The sequence below is a fragment of the Morus notabilis genome, unplaced genomic scaffold (assembly GCF_000414095.1).
Source record: "Morus notabilis unplaced genomic scaffold, ASM41409v2 Scaffold1245, whole genome shotgun sequence".
NCBI lineage: Eukaryota > Viridiplantae > Streptophyta > Magnoliopsida > Rosales > Moraceae > Morus > Morus notabilis.
In genome coordinates, this window is record NW_010362534.1 from 134,820 (window position 1) to 148,976 (window position 14,157).

The 14,157-nt window shown below is 37.1% G+C and overlaps 2 protein-coding genes across 2 annotated transcripts; one reads left to right on the forward strand and one right to left on the reverse strand.

Annotated features, from left to right (window-relative positions):
• Nucleotides 1–1,954: 1,954 nt before the first annotated feature.
• LOC21394786 lies at nucleotides 1,955–6,871 on the forward strand. Its single transcript, XM_024168320.1, has 3 exons — nucleotides 1,955–2,186; nucleotides 2,356–2,493; nucleotides 6,605–6,871. Exons 1-3 carry the CDS (start codon nucleotides 2,096–2,098, stop codon nucleotides 6,619–6,621), a joined length of 246 nt encoding a protein of 81 aa, XP_024024088.1. The 5' UTR covers nucleotides 1,955–2,095; the 3' UTR covers nucleotides 6,622–6,871.
• Nucleotides 6,872–8,021: 1,150 nt separating this feature from the next.
• Nucleotides 8,022–12,089, reverse strand: LOC21394787 (LRR receptor-like serine/threonine-protein kinase GSO1). Its single transcript, XM_010102302.2, has 2 exons — nucleotides 8,643–12,089; nucleotides 8,022–8,552 (listed from the first exon to the last, which is right to left on the reverse strand). Exons 1-2 carry the CDS (start codon nucleotides 12,070–12,072, stop codon nucleotides 8,179–8,181), a joined length of 3,804 nt encoding a protein of 1,267 aa, XP_010100604.1. The 5' UTR covers nucleotides 12,073–12,089; the 3' UTR covers nucleotides 8,022–8,178.
• Between the last annotated feature and the right edge of the window lie 2,068 nt (nucleotides 12,090–14,157).

Below are 14,157 nucleotides of genomic sequence, written 5' to 3' on the forward strand. Positions count from 1 at the left end.
CAATTTAAATTGAAAACCATTCAAATAATGTAAGCACCATGATGGATGAGATTCAGAATAGTTTTGGCTCGAAAATTTTATCCAGGTAGGCAGGAACCGACACAAACAAATCCGTGCTCTCATTGAATCTTTTTTAGTTTCTAACTTTTATTTCCAATTTTCCCCCTTTTTTTCTTTTTTCTAGTTGTTCCCCACTAAAAGTTTTTTTTTTTTTTTTTTTCATGTTCTTCCACTTTTTTCTTAATTTTCTTCACTAAAAGTCATTTGCTTCCAATAGCCTCGATATATTTCTTTGTGTAATCCAATTTGCCTCTATGAGAATGTTTATGGTAGGGAGTCTTACTTTTTCCTATTGAGAGAGTGCAAATCTTCGACATTAATCTCGAAGGTGCTCTTAGGTCTCTCTTACACTGAATTCTAACTCAAGTCTAACAAAAATAATTACAAAACAACCATATATTACACGCAATCTCACCACGGTACACGTGCCGCCACCCTTCACTATGCGCCGATGTCATCAGCGATACTACCACGACCATTGTACTTGCTAGTCGCGGATCTTCATAATTCTGACACTCCTGCGGCGAAACTCGACTCCAAGCGCTGCCACTTGCCCCCACAAATTCGCGACAAACTTTGACTAGCAACTCGCCAATTCGCCTTACCTCCATCATCCACTGGTGTCGATTGATTGCGTATCAAAAACTATACTTGGCGTGGGTCAACTCTGCCCGAGTCGTGTGAGATCGACGAGCTAGGGGGATCAATGGCGAGGAGCGACGGGTAACCAAGGGGCTCTAAGTGTGGCAGTATTGAGTGCTGCAAAGGTCTTCGATGGAGCATGGAGGTGGTTGTGGCTGTAGCTGATGACACACGACAATACTCAGTTTATGTTATGGTAGATCTAGGTTTTATTTTTTTTTATTTTTATTTTTCAAATGATTGTTGTAAATCTGGCGGTTGTATGTGAGTGATCTTTTTTTAATTTGGTTTTTATTTTTTATTTTTTATGATTATTATGTTGATCAAACGATCTTAATTAACATATCTAGTTGGTAAGAGTTTTTGACTCACCCTACTATAGGCTTACCCTTTTCTTTTAACTTTCATTTTAACTTGAGGGTAGGACTATTCAAACTCAAGAGCTTAACTTTTATTTTTATTTATTTTTAATAAGCAGAAATACAAAGAAACAGGACACAGAAGAGCCCTATGAGCAACGGAGCAAAAACACCTACCTCGATGCAAAGATAAAAAAGAAACATGTTATTAAGAACTTCAACCCACTAAGACCTTAACTTTGAGGTGGGTGTAGAATTCATGCTAGGGCTAAACCTGCAACCTGCAATCTTTATAAAATAAAGAAAACAGATTTAAAAAGCTATACACAGAAGTAGTTTTTTGTTTTTAGAGAATTCACAAACTACAAAATATGTTTTAAATTATTTTAAATTTTTATCACAAAAATATTTGATATTAAATTAATCAATAATTTCTGTTTTTTTTTTTTTTTTCCCTTGAGATGGCTTGGTTTAATAATACTGGAGAGTTCGGGTGGGATGGGGTTTGAAGGTTGCAGGTTTAATTTGGTGTTGTATAAAAAAAAAAAAATTTAGATTACATTAATAATAATTGTTTCTGAACTAATAATTTTTTAGCGTTACTGCCACAATAGTATCATCACAAGCTATTATTGTGATCACTAAAGTAATCATAAAATTCACGTTAATAACTTTCGATAACTATTCTTTTAGCAAAAAAAAAAAAAAAAGAAAAAAACTTAAGAGTAACTACTATAGCTATTAAAATAACGTGATGTTGTAATATTTACTGGGGAAAAAAATCAAGTATTCTAAAATATTTTATAGTTCTATATAGCAAAATAATAATAAAAAAAATATTTGTTTTTTACTGGGGACAATTTTTTTTGTTTGTTATTTTGTTAGCATTTCTTAAAAACCAAAATTTAAAACGAGCTTTTAGTGCTTTCTCTTGAGGGGATTTGAGGGCTATTGAGAGTTGAGAGTAGAGTGAAATTCAGGCCGGCCAGAGTTTAGAGAGAGAAAGAGTGGAAAGAGAGAGAGAGAGAGCAACAATGCCGTTGAGTTCGACGATGATCGGAGCACTTCTGGGATTGGGCACTCAGATGTACTCCAATGCCCTTCGCAAACTCCCTTACATGCGCCGTATGCCTTCTCCTTTTCCCTCTCTTCCATTTCCCAATTTAACCCTAATTCCCCTTTTCCGTTTGTTTCCCGAGAAAAAAGAAAGTTTTTTGTTTCCTTCTTTCCTTGGTGGTAAAATTCATGAATAACGAGTGACCGATTTTGATTTTTGTTGGAATTGTGAGGGCAGATCCTTGGGAGCATGTTGTGGGAATGGGATTGGGAGCGGTGTTCGTGAATCAGTTGGTGAAATGGGACGCTCAGCTTCAGGAAGATCTCGACAAGATGCTCGAGAAAGCCAAGGCTGCTAATGAACGCCGTTATTTTGGTAATCTCTCTTCCTTTTGTCTTTCGATTTCTATTTATTCATTCATGTAATATATTTGAATGCCGATTTCTTTTTTTTTTTTCCTTTCAATTTTGGGGATACGGATGGTAATGTTTGGGATTTGATTGAAATGCATGAGCATACACTCTGAAAATTGAAAAAAAAAAAATTTGATAAAATTGTTGATGACCTAACATATTCCTAATTCGAATTTCAGAATGGGAATGCTTAGGACTTAGGAGATAAGATTTAATAGATTAAATTTGGGCACAAACATCATATTCCAGTCTTTTAGAGAAACACTCACATCTTTAGGCCGGAGTAAGCTACACAAACAGTTATAGAAGCCTCCTTTGAAGAAAAGAAAAGCTTTTTTTTTTTTTTGGTTAGGATATGGGGTGGGTTAAAAAAGCCAGGGGAGTCCCTACGACAATTCCTGTATTAAGCCTTGAATTTCAGGGGATGGGACATATAGATACTGGATAGGATATGATTCGAATCTATATGTGAAACTATCTTTTAGGTTGTGTTTTGCTACTTAGATCACATAATGCGGCAAGATTGAGTTCGTTGAAGCTAGTGGAGGAAAGGGACGAAGGGAAATGAAAGCTGACTTAATTTGATCATCTACCACGGGTGCGATAATAATATTGGCTGCAGAATTTAAGGCTTCTTAGAATTCAATAAAGGATTCTTATAATTCATCCTAGTACCTAGTAGTTCTGGAAAAAGAGTGGCTCTATGACCAACTCTTTTAACTATTCATTCTTTTGTGGAATAGTATTAGTGTAGACTTGTAAATTGTTAAACTTTCTAAGTAAGACTACTCGCTGCATATTTCTTTGTTAGGTTTTTGTGCTGCGATTTTGTTATTAGTTCATTAATTGTGTTTTGTCTATTTCTAGCTTCAAGTGTTTGGTCTTTCCTATAGTAAAGAAAGTTTAGTTTTGCTTCTTTGTTGTTTTTGTTAAATATTTTGAACTTTGAAGTAGTCTAAAGCACTGTTCTTAATGAGTAAACGTGGTGCATGTGTATGTGTGTTATCTGGACCTAAGGTTAGAAAGAAGACATTTAGCACAAATTAAATGTTACAATGTATTAAACCTAAGCCTAAAGCTACCAAGACAAAAATTTAGTACGTATAACAACAACAACAACAACAATAAGTCTTAATCCCAACTTAATTGGGGTCGGCTATATGGATTTCACTTTTCCACGCAGTTCTGTTCGAAATTAGACTTTCTTGAAGGCCTAGATCTAGAATGTCATTCCTAACTACTTCGGTCTACGTAATTCTTGGTCTACCCCTCCCTCTCCTAGTATTAGGTATAAGAATGTCCTCCCAAGCCTGAATTGGTGCTTTTAGCGGTCTACGTTGGACATGCCTGTGCCACCTCAAGTGGCCTTCGTTCACCTTATCTTCTATTGGTGCTACACTTACTTTACTACGAATAACTTCATTCCTTATGCGATCCATTCTCATATGGCCACTCATTCATCCTAACATACGCATTTCTGCCATACTCATCTTACATATATGTTGTCTCTTAATGGCCCAACATTCACTCTTAGCATGAATGAGCCAAAAAAAAAAAAAAAAACAGAGAAGATATTTAGCACAAATTATATATTACAATGGTATTGTTTTACTAGAGTCACTAGAAGATCTATAAAACTTGAGATTAACATGAGAATATATAAAGCGTAAAATATTTCTCCTCGACTTTTGTCATTTTTTTTGGCTTACCTCTGCCATTGTGGCAACTAGAATATTTTTCAGTTTCCATTGAAAAGTATATCAAGGAGATGCCTTAATGACTAAGCTTTACATTGGATGATTCATGTCTTCCTTGTTCAGAATTTTCCTAGTTACTGAGGAAACATATTCATAAATGTGTGTGTGTGTGCACGCGCGCGCTTGTATTTTAATGTATATCCATGTGTAATTGTACTTGATATACTGGACATATGCTCTCTGGCAGTGAGAGTTTTACCTGAACTGCATGAATTTCTTTGTCTTTCTTTCTTTCTTTCTTTCTTTTTTTCCATATTAATTTTCTCGCGGAATAGTCTCTTTACTTATGAGCCAAGAATTTGACATAAATTTTTATTAAGAAGTCGGTGTTTAAAGATTTATCCTACTAGAGCCTATTGCTCACGTTTTAGTATTTTAAACTTTCCCTAAGTTAAAAATGACAAACACAATTGAAGCGTTTTTCCTAGAATCCCAAACTTCATTTCAGTAGTCGGTAGGAAAAATGATTTCGCCTAAATTCAATCAGTTTGACCAAGAATTTAAGTTTTGAAACAGGTGGGGGAATTATTAGGTTGGAAGAGAGTAAATTTAATGGCAAGTTCTTTTTGTCATGCTCGATTGATGCAACATTCTGATTGAGTGAGACGTTGGATTTCATCTGTAAATCTGATGTGAGACATGGTTTTAAGCATAAGTTCAGCAACAGTTCAATGACTCATAGTAGAATGACTAAGAAATAAGGGGGAGAATTCACGAAGATATGAGAGTGAGTGTTTGGGGTGGGGTGGGGGGAAGATTTTGTTGAATAGGCTGTACATAGTATTGGGAAGAGGAGGAAGATTTCCTTCCTTGTCAGGCGTAAAAGATTCTGGGGAACGAAGAGGAGGATTCAAAGTAAGGAGGTGTTAAGAATTGAAAGAATAAAAGCCATTTCAGGCATTATTATTTTCCAGTTATTCATTCTAGTCCTTTATTTTTATGCACTTTACTTTTATTAGTTTAATACCCTTAATGCTTTTTGCTTATCATTTTTATTAGTGTCAAAACGAGTAGTTCTAATTTTACCACAAACAAAGGGCTTGTTCTTTTGAGTGAAAAATTCAAAAAAAGGCAACTCGAGTTATAACTCTATTCGAGTTCATGTTCTTTTAAGTTTAAACTCGAGTTTAGGACTAAAACTCGAGTTCAAGTTTCTCCTTCAACTCGAGTTCAGAAACCCGAACTCAAATTAATGAACAATATTTTTTCTATTCTTAAAAATACTATAACTTTTTCGTTTTAATTCTAATTGAGATGATTTTTTTTTCTATGCGTTGACAACGAAAAGACGAATAAAACCCGACTCATATACCTTATTAAAATTTTTCATCAGCATTGAGTTTTTATTAAAATACTATCTAAATACAAATTCAAGTTTTGACTCACTCAAACACAAATTAAAAATGATTATTATCTCAAACCATAACTCAAATGTACACAACCAAACACAAATTCAAGTTACAAGTTTAACTCAAATTATAACTCAAATTCAATTCAAGAATTATACTCAAGTTAAACTCTAAAAGAACAAGCCTAAAATGTTCCAATGTTATTGAACCTAGACCGAAAGGTACCAAGAAGACATTCAACACAAATTAAATAGTTCAATAGGATTGGTATCTAGTCACTTGGACATCTATAAAACTTGAGATTAACATGAGAATCTATAAAGCGTAAAATATTTTCCGCTTAACTTTTGCTCCCCCCGCCCGCTTCTTTTTGCTTATCCTCTTCCTCTGCCATTGGGGCTACTATAATTAATGGCTAAGCTTTACATTGGATAATTCTTGTCTTCCGTGTTCATAATTTTTCTATTTGCATGCCAATGCCAAACTTTTGCTCTTTAATAATTTGATGTTACTAAGTAAACATATTCATAAGTTTGTGTTTCTGTGTGTCCATACTAACGTTTGTTTGACATACTAGACTCATGCTCTGTGGCAGTGAGAGTTCAATCCCAAATGCTCTGTGCGTGTGCTTACTAACGTTTTCTTTCTTTTTTTTTTTCCATTTAAAATTTATTTTGGTTTTGTCTCTTGAGATGATTATGGGCCAAGTAATTGGCATGATTTTTACTAATAAGTGCATAGGAAGTGGAAGTCATGGTTGTATATAAAGTTTTAACTTTTTTATGAGAAGATTATGTGTTGAAAACTTCTAGAATCCAAGTTAACATTTAGAGTTCTTTATTGTCTTTTATTTTCTTCTTAAGTTAGGCTTACATAGAGGATCCGTAACTCCGACACTCTGCTATATCATCCTTGCTCTTTTGACCTGTACAGTGTACTCACTTTGTTTAATGATGAAAAAATGCAGATGAAGATGATGATTAGCTTGTGACCCAATGGATTTTGACGTTCGAACAAGGCATTCGTGTTCTGAGAGAATGCTGAATCTTGAAATTGTCTGCACTTGTTTGCCCTTGTGATAATGTTCACCTGTTTGTAAAAGACTACAAGTATTTTCATTTTTGTTTGCTAGTTGCTACACATGTGAGTTCGATAACTTGAACTGGTGAATGTAGTTCCTAGTACATGCACCTAATAAATGAAATGGATCAAATTTCTCTTGTAGCCGCAAAAACATTTGATGGTGATTTGGGACAGTCATGGATTTTGTAAGCAAGATCTAGTGCTGGATTTCCTCAGCTTTTTATGTCAACTTAAATGTGAGGTGCCACTTTATACTCAGAACTAAGCCGAAAGTTTGCTCATAGGTCAAAAAACCTTTGAAACGGAGAATTTCAACTCTAAATCTTAGCAATACAAGTTGATATGAAATTATCGTTAGATTAAGTTTGCCACCATAACTCATTGAAGTATTTTGAAATGACTACAAGATATAATAATCTTCCATGCATTCATTATTAACAACAAAGCCTTGGTTATGGGTTTAATTACCCCGAAATCCTAACTAATGGTACATTTGAAAGCGGAAATAGTTGGTTTCTATTCCTCATATTCTTTTGTAATGGCTGATTTTGAAAATAAAAGACCATTGAGATTTCTGAACTGAACCCCTGTGGATGAATTATTTTTAAATGATGGCGCAGATTTGAATAATGTGAGTAGATAAAGCATATCAAGATCACTTCTGACAGAAAAGTGGATTTATGTTCTGCGTGTAGTGGTTTTTGAAAAGTGCCTACTTTGAAGAATTGGTTACCGACTCTTTTCCAGTTAGAAGAAAGGGAGGTTGCTTCGGGTGAACCCAATCCATCTTTTTCATGTTTCAGAAGTGGTTAGTAATCTCTGCCTTCCTTGTGAGATTTGTCCCAAAAAGGCCACAAGGGAGCTGGTAATGTAAAAAGGGAAAAAATTATAATGAAAACTTATTTGTTTTAAATGATTAGGAATTGATATTGTAATGATGATTCCAATACTTGAGGACAAAATGATGACTCAAAACTTCTGGCATAACCTGCTAATTTATCTTGTATTTTTCTAATTATTTTCTTTTGTCACGTCAATAACGAAAGTTTTTCCTACCTCTTTTGATAGAGCAATATCCCATGTATTGGTGCTATATAAATGGGAAGTTAATACTTAAAAGGTTTCATAACACTTGTTAGATGTGATAATATAGCAGAAAAAATGGAAATTAATACTTAAAAAAAAGTTTCATAAACTTGTAGATGCAATATATATTATGCTCATACACTTCTAATGGTGATGATGCTTGAATTAGATTTCATAAATCAAATCAAAAAAAAAAAAAAAAAACCTGATTTACTAATTTTCACAAATTTTTTGCCCTAAAGAGAAAAAAAAAAGAAAAAAAGTCCTCCTCGCATTGGTAGCAGCAGACCCTTTGAAACAGAAGAAATGAAAGTGCTCATGCAAGATCTTGTGCCTTCAATCTCCTTTCCTTGGGACAGATTTTGAGCCAATTTAAGCATAGCAGCTATCTGACTTCAACTTGTCAAAATCCACCATCCTATGATTAAGTACATGTATAAGCTGATCACAAACTTGTCTAGAAGATGGCCTTTCTTGTGGGCTTGTTTTGGTGCACTCCATTGCTATCTCAAGCACTTGGAATGCTGCAAATTCCTCTGCTGGCAACATTGGCTTCAGTGCCGGGTCTATCAGCTCCTCTTTTCTTGAGCCTTCCATTTCCATGTGGCTCTCAATCCATCTCACCATGTCCATATCCACTCCAAATGCTGCATCAGTTGGCATTTTCCCACTCACAAACTCCATTAACACAATCCCCATGCTGTAAACATCACTCTTCTCTGTTGGCTTCAACGAATAAGCGTACTCTGAAAAATACAATGTCTAATGTTAAGAATCACATAAAAATATTATGCAATATCATGGAAAAAAAAAATACTAGAGACCTTTTTTAGTACCTGGAGCAACATAGCCAAATGAGCCGGCAAACCATGTGCTTGAATCTGTGTGTGACTCATGCTCAAGGAGTGGCTTTGCCAGCCCGAAATCCCCCAAATGTGCCTCCATGTTGGAATCTAGCAACACATTGCTGGATTTGATGTCCCGGTGAATGATCTTTGGCATGCAATCATGGTGGAGATATTCCACTCCTTGAGCTAATCCCACTGCGATTCGCAACCTCTCTTCCCAATCAAGGGTTCTCTTCCTCTTGCCGTTAACTGGTTGTTTGTGCAGCCAATCCCAAACGCTTCCGTTCTCCATGTACTCGTATATCAGCAGATTCGCACCAGAGGCTCCTTTGTTACTGCAATACCCCATCAGCTTCACCAGATGTCTGTGCCTTATCCTCCCAAGCGTCTTGACCTCCCTCACGAAACTTTTGTTTGCTAGGAGGCTGTCTTTCGACGAAATCTTTTTGACCGCTACAGTTTCTCCGTTGGGCAATTCCGCTTTGAAAATTACGCCTGACCCTCCGGTGCCAATAATGAACTTGTTGCTTAGATTGTTGGTCGCTTCCATGATGTCTTCCCATCTGAATTCTTGCCTCGTGGAGCCATTTTGAAAGAGAAGTAGCCTTCGTTGAGTGGCAGTCGAGCTGGACGAGTAAATGTAGCTCACATCACTTGTTCTTCCGAAAGACTCTCGCCTGTGCTTCAAGAAAGTTGCAGCCACGATTAACAACAGAGCAATTGCAGCTAATGTACATACTGCAGAAATGATCACCACTGATATTTGGCTTAGGCCCGACTTCTGTTTTCCAGATGCGTCGGCATTGCATTCACCAAGAGGGTTTCCACAAAGCTGCAGATTTCCTTGGAACGCTTTGGCTGGCCAGTGCGAAAACTGCTTGCCTAATTTCCCTTCCAGAGTGTTGTAAGAGAGATTAAGCTTTACAAGGCTGCTCATCTCACCAACTTGTGGGGGGACTTCTCCAACAAGTTGATTGTCAGAAAGATCAAGCTCTTCGAGCTTCGACAGTTCTCCAATAGCCAGCGGGATTTGGCCACTCAGATTGTTGTGGCTGAGGTCCAGAATGCTCTGTAGATTCCGAAGCTGTCCGAGCTCCTCAGGTATCTCGCCATCAAAGTTGTTCCGCGAGAGGCGAAGCTCATACAGCTTTTCTAGCTTGCCAATGGCAGGAGGAATTGGCCCCGACAGTTGGTTACGTTCGAGGTTGAGTACATTAAGCGACGGCGCCAGCTTACAAATTTCATCAGGGAGAGTTCCATTCAGCGAATTGTCATTGAGAGAAAGGACAAGCAGCTTTGAACAATTGAAGATCTCTCGAGGAATTGGCCCTGAGAACCGATTCGTGGAGAGCCTCAACTCTCCCAGCTGGCTGAAGCTTCCAAGCCAGGGCGGTATTGCGCCCGAGAGAAGGTTATTGTTCAAAACAACATGGCTAAGTTTCTTGCAAAAAGAAAGCTCATCTGGAACTGATCCAGTCAGCAAATTACCGGAGAGGTCCAACATCGAAAGCTCACGGAGTTCTCGTAATGTCGTAGGGATATTTTCAGTGAAATGGTTTCCCCCTAATCTCAACCTCTCAAGGGAATGAGAATTACCCAATGCGCTTGGAATCTCATGGCCAAAATCATTGTCAGTTACATCAAATGAAAGAAGCGAATTCGAGCCACACAACACAGCAACACTACCATTCAATCTATTTCCAGACAAATTCACTCTTGTCAAGTTAGTCAAATGAGACAGTGAATCAGGAAGAGTACCTTCGAGAGAATTGTTGTAAAGCAATAACTGCTCAAGAGATTTGATGAAACCAATCGTCAAAGGAATCCCACCAGAGAGATTATTATCAGCCAAGTCCAAGATATTCAGTTTATGACAGTTACCCAAAGTGGCGGGAATTGAACCCACAAGCTCATTCTGCCTCAAGTGAAGCAACTTCAACTCTTTAAGCCTCCCAATAGTGATTGGAATTTGCCCACTAAACCGGTTCCCAAAAAAGTCAACCATTTGCAAGCTTGAACAGTTTCCAATCTCCAGTGGTATTTCCCCGTGCAACTGATTCTCATAGAGGTAGAGAATCTCAAGCTTCCCAAGCATTCCAATCTCCTTTGGGAGATCCCCCTTCAGATTGTTGTGGTACATCGTGACCGTCTGGAGATTCGTGAGGTTTCCAATTAAGGGAGCAATGGGACCCACCAAACTGTTGTTGTTCAACAACAAGTCAGTTAACGCAACCAACTTATAAATCTCAACAGGAATTGATCCACTGAGAGTGTTGTTGGACAAATCAAGTTGTTTCAAAGATTTGCACTGACTAAGTTCCACAGGAATCTCTCCATGAATTTGAGTCTCCGATAGAAACAAATGCTCCAAACTTGTGGCGTTGGAACATATTTTCTTTGGTATAACGCCTGAGAGATTGTTCTTTGACAAAACCAAGAATTGCAACTGATCCATATCACCAAACTCCTCCGGAATCCCTCTCGTGAGCTTGTTTCTTGATAAATCGAGATTATAAAGATTGCCCAGTTGAGATAACGACTTTGGGATAGGCCCCACGAGTTGATTCCCGGCAAGGTTCAAGTAGGCGAGTCGACTCAGTGAGCTGAGTTGACTCGGAAGCTCGCCTGAGAGGCTGTTGTTCACCAGGTTGAGGTTTTGGAGATTCTGGAGACGACCCATTTCCGGGGGTATGGTGCCGTTGATGTCGTTGTTGGCTGCGGTAAAGATTTCGAGGCTGGAGCAGTTTCCCAACTCGGACGGAATCGGTCCCGATAGCTGATTCTCTTGCACGATCAAGTTCCTGAGCTGGCTGAGTCGGCCGAGCGCACTCGGTATTGACCCGGTGAGTTGACAGGATGCAAGGCCCAAGACTTCCAAATTCATGAGGCCGCCGAACGACTCGGGAATCGTTCCGGTGAGTCCGTTGTCACCGATTCGCAAGACTCGGAGACTCGTGAGCTGGCCGAGTTGACTCGGAATGGGGCCGGTGAGTTGGTTGGTGAAGAGGATCAGAGATTCCAAGTGAGAGAAGTTGGAGAGAGTCAGTGGGATGGACCCACTGAGACGGTTAGAGGAGAGGTCGAGGTGAGTCAGGCTTTGCAAACGACCGAATGAGGGAGATATGGCCCCGGCGAGTGACGAGTCGGATAGGTTGAGCCCCACCACTTGGCCCGAGTCAGCGACAGAGTCGTTTAGCCCACATGAAACTCCTCTCCAATTGCAGAAGTTTTTGTTGGTTTTAGACCAAGTATGCAAAACACCTTCAGGGTCTTCCACAAAAGCTTTCTTCACCTCCAAAAGAGTCGTCAAAGTGGTAAGTTTGTCTTGGCACAAGACAAGCCTAGTAGATGTAGATGAGAGAATCATGAAAACAACATAAACAAGTGACAAAAAACATGTTCTCCGTAATTCACCCATATTGTCTAGTATCTACCGGATCAATCTCTCTTAAAAATTATATAAAGGACATGGAAAAGTGATCAAAATTGCTTAAACAAGTGCATGAAATAGTAGGGAAATGATAAGGTGTCGAATTGGGCATGCATTAATTAGGACAAAGTAGTGTGTAAGAAATTGTTGTGGCGGGGGGGGGTGGGCTTGGGGTGGGGGGAGAGAACGCCCCTCCGTGTACCGCTCTTCTGTGCTTCTTGAAGTGTACGCAGATTTGCATGCATTGGAAACTTGGTATTATTTCACCAGAGAGAGAGGCTTTAGAGAGAGAAAGAGAGAGGCTTTAGAGAGAGAGAGAGGAGGGGGAAGGGGATAAGAGAGTTGAATGAGACCACAAGATTTGTCAGTCAACTGCTGCAAATCGCCATTAATGACCACTCGTGCTTTATATTTCTACTGTGCTATTAAGAGGGAAGGAGAGAAAGACAACAGTGGTCTTGAATAGCGGGACGTGTTTATATTATTATATATTTGTATATGGTAGTATGTGAAGGTCAAACGGGGTCAGAAAAACAAGAAGAAAATATTAGAGCAAGTAAGCCCGCCTCCAAGACAACAGTTAATGTGAATTGCATATTAATTATTAAAATTATGATATTCTATGTTATTTTTATTTATACGTATAATATTATTTAAAATGTTAAATTTATTTTTTATAATTATTAAGTTTTAAAAGTTATAAAGTTAAAATTTTTAATTAAAAATAATTAATAATTTAAAAATTATTATGATTATATGAAAAAATAAATATTTTAACGAATATGAATTAAATGTTAAATTTATCATATGTTATATTTAGTAGGACAATTATCACAAAGTATAGCATATAATAAATTTAAAAAAACAAATAGTTTATATAATAGAGTGTTTTTGTACTCAATGTTAAATTTACAGTTACCACATAATCAATTATAACATTAAATTAAAGATGTTATAAGATGAATACAAGAAAGGTCGACAGCTAGGGCACACTAGTTTAGAGAAAAAGCGTATTCATATAAGCAACACAATTATTGGTAAAACCATCGTCACATATATGGTCTACTTATGTATCAATTGTTTTAAGTGTCAAAGTTTTATCATGACTCTTAATATGTTTTTTTTTCTTTTCACAAACTTGATTAATCGATAAAATAGTTCAATTTAACTGTATGTTGTCAGTAATAATCGTGGAAATGAAGAGAAGTTTTCAGAGAAAAATAAAAAGGAAAAAAAGGAGAAAATGATTATATATATGTATATATATTTATATATTGTGATAGAGAGGATGAAGTTATTAAAGAAGATATGGGGTTACATAGGGAAGATGCAGTAGTTGGGTGAGCGACAAGGACAATCTTTGTGGTTTTGCCAATAGTGTGTTAGCTCCAAAGTTAAATTAGTCCCTACTCAAGAAAGCGAGCGGTTGAATTCCCTAATTAAAACTTTTTTCTATTATTAATTCCTCCTTTTAAAAAAAGGACATTGAATTATTGCAAAGTCAATAGAGTACCCTCAAACCCTTGTCATCCCACACGTAAGCAACAAAACTTCCAAATTCCATCCAACTTATTCTCTTTGATTAAAATATACATATTTCGTACGTACATTTCAAATGGTTATGTACTTATATATCTTTCAACTTAAAGGATTAAGTGATTATAATTATTTATGTTTACGTAATAATATTAATGCTTAATGGGTTGAGCTGCCAAATCTTAACGTCTTTTTGTGGCCTTCATTGTGTGATTGGTTGCATGTGAATACTACTCTTTGTTGCCCTACTCCAAGTTGCCTTCCCTAATTTGTTAATCCTTTAGTATCAATTTCCTTTGACCACCCAATAGTAATCTAATATTGTATGATATATATATATATATATATAATTGTGCTAATATTAATTACTCCACTATGGCAGCTTAATTACATGGTTATTTCTTACACTCTTCCTCTGTTGCCAGTACTCTTTGCAAGAAAAGCTAAGTCCTAATCAAACCTACTTCAGTAAATTTTACATGCATGCTTAAGTAAACAAACTACTTGTGTTGTTATTTACGTACCTTGGGTGGCAAC

Bases quoted from the DNA above. Each gene is read 5' to 3' on its own strand.
- LOC21394786 (XM_024168320.1), top strand. From the start codon at position 2,096: ATGCCGTTGAGTTCGACGATGATCGGAGCACTTCTGGGATTGGGCACT. The intron at 2,187-2,355 runs GTATGCCTTCTC...TTGTGAGGGCAG, and splicing joins CAAACTCCCTTACATGCGCC to ATCCTTGGGAGCATGTTGTG.
- LOC21394787 (XM_010102302.2), bottom strand. From the start codon at position 12,072: ATGGGTGAATTACGGAGAACATGTTTTTTGTCACTTGTTTATGTTGTT. The intron at 8,553-8,642 runs GTACTAAAAAAG...TGTATTTTTCAG, and splicing joins ATTTGGCTATGTTGCTCCAG to AGTACGCTTATTCGTTGAAG.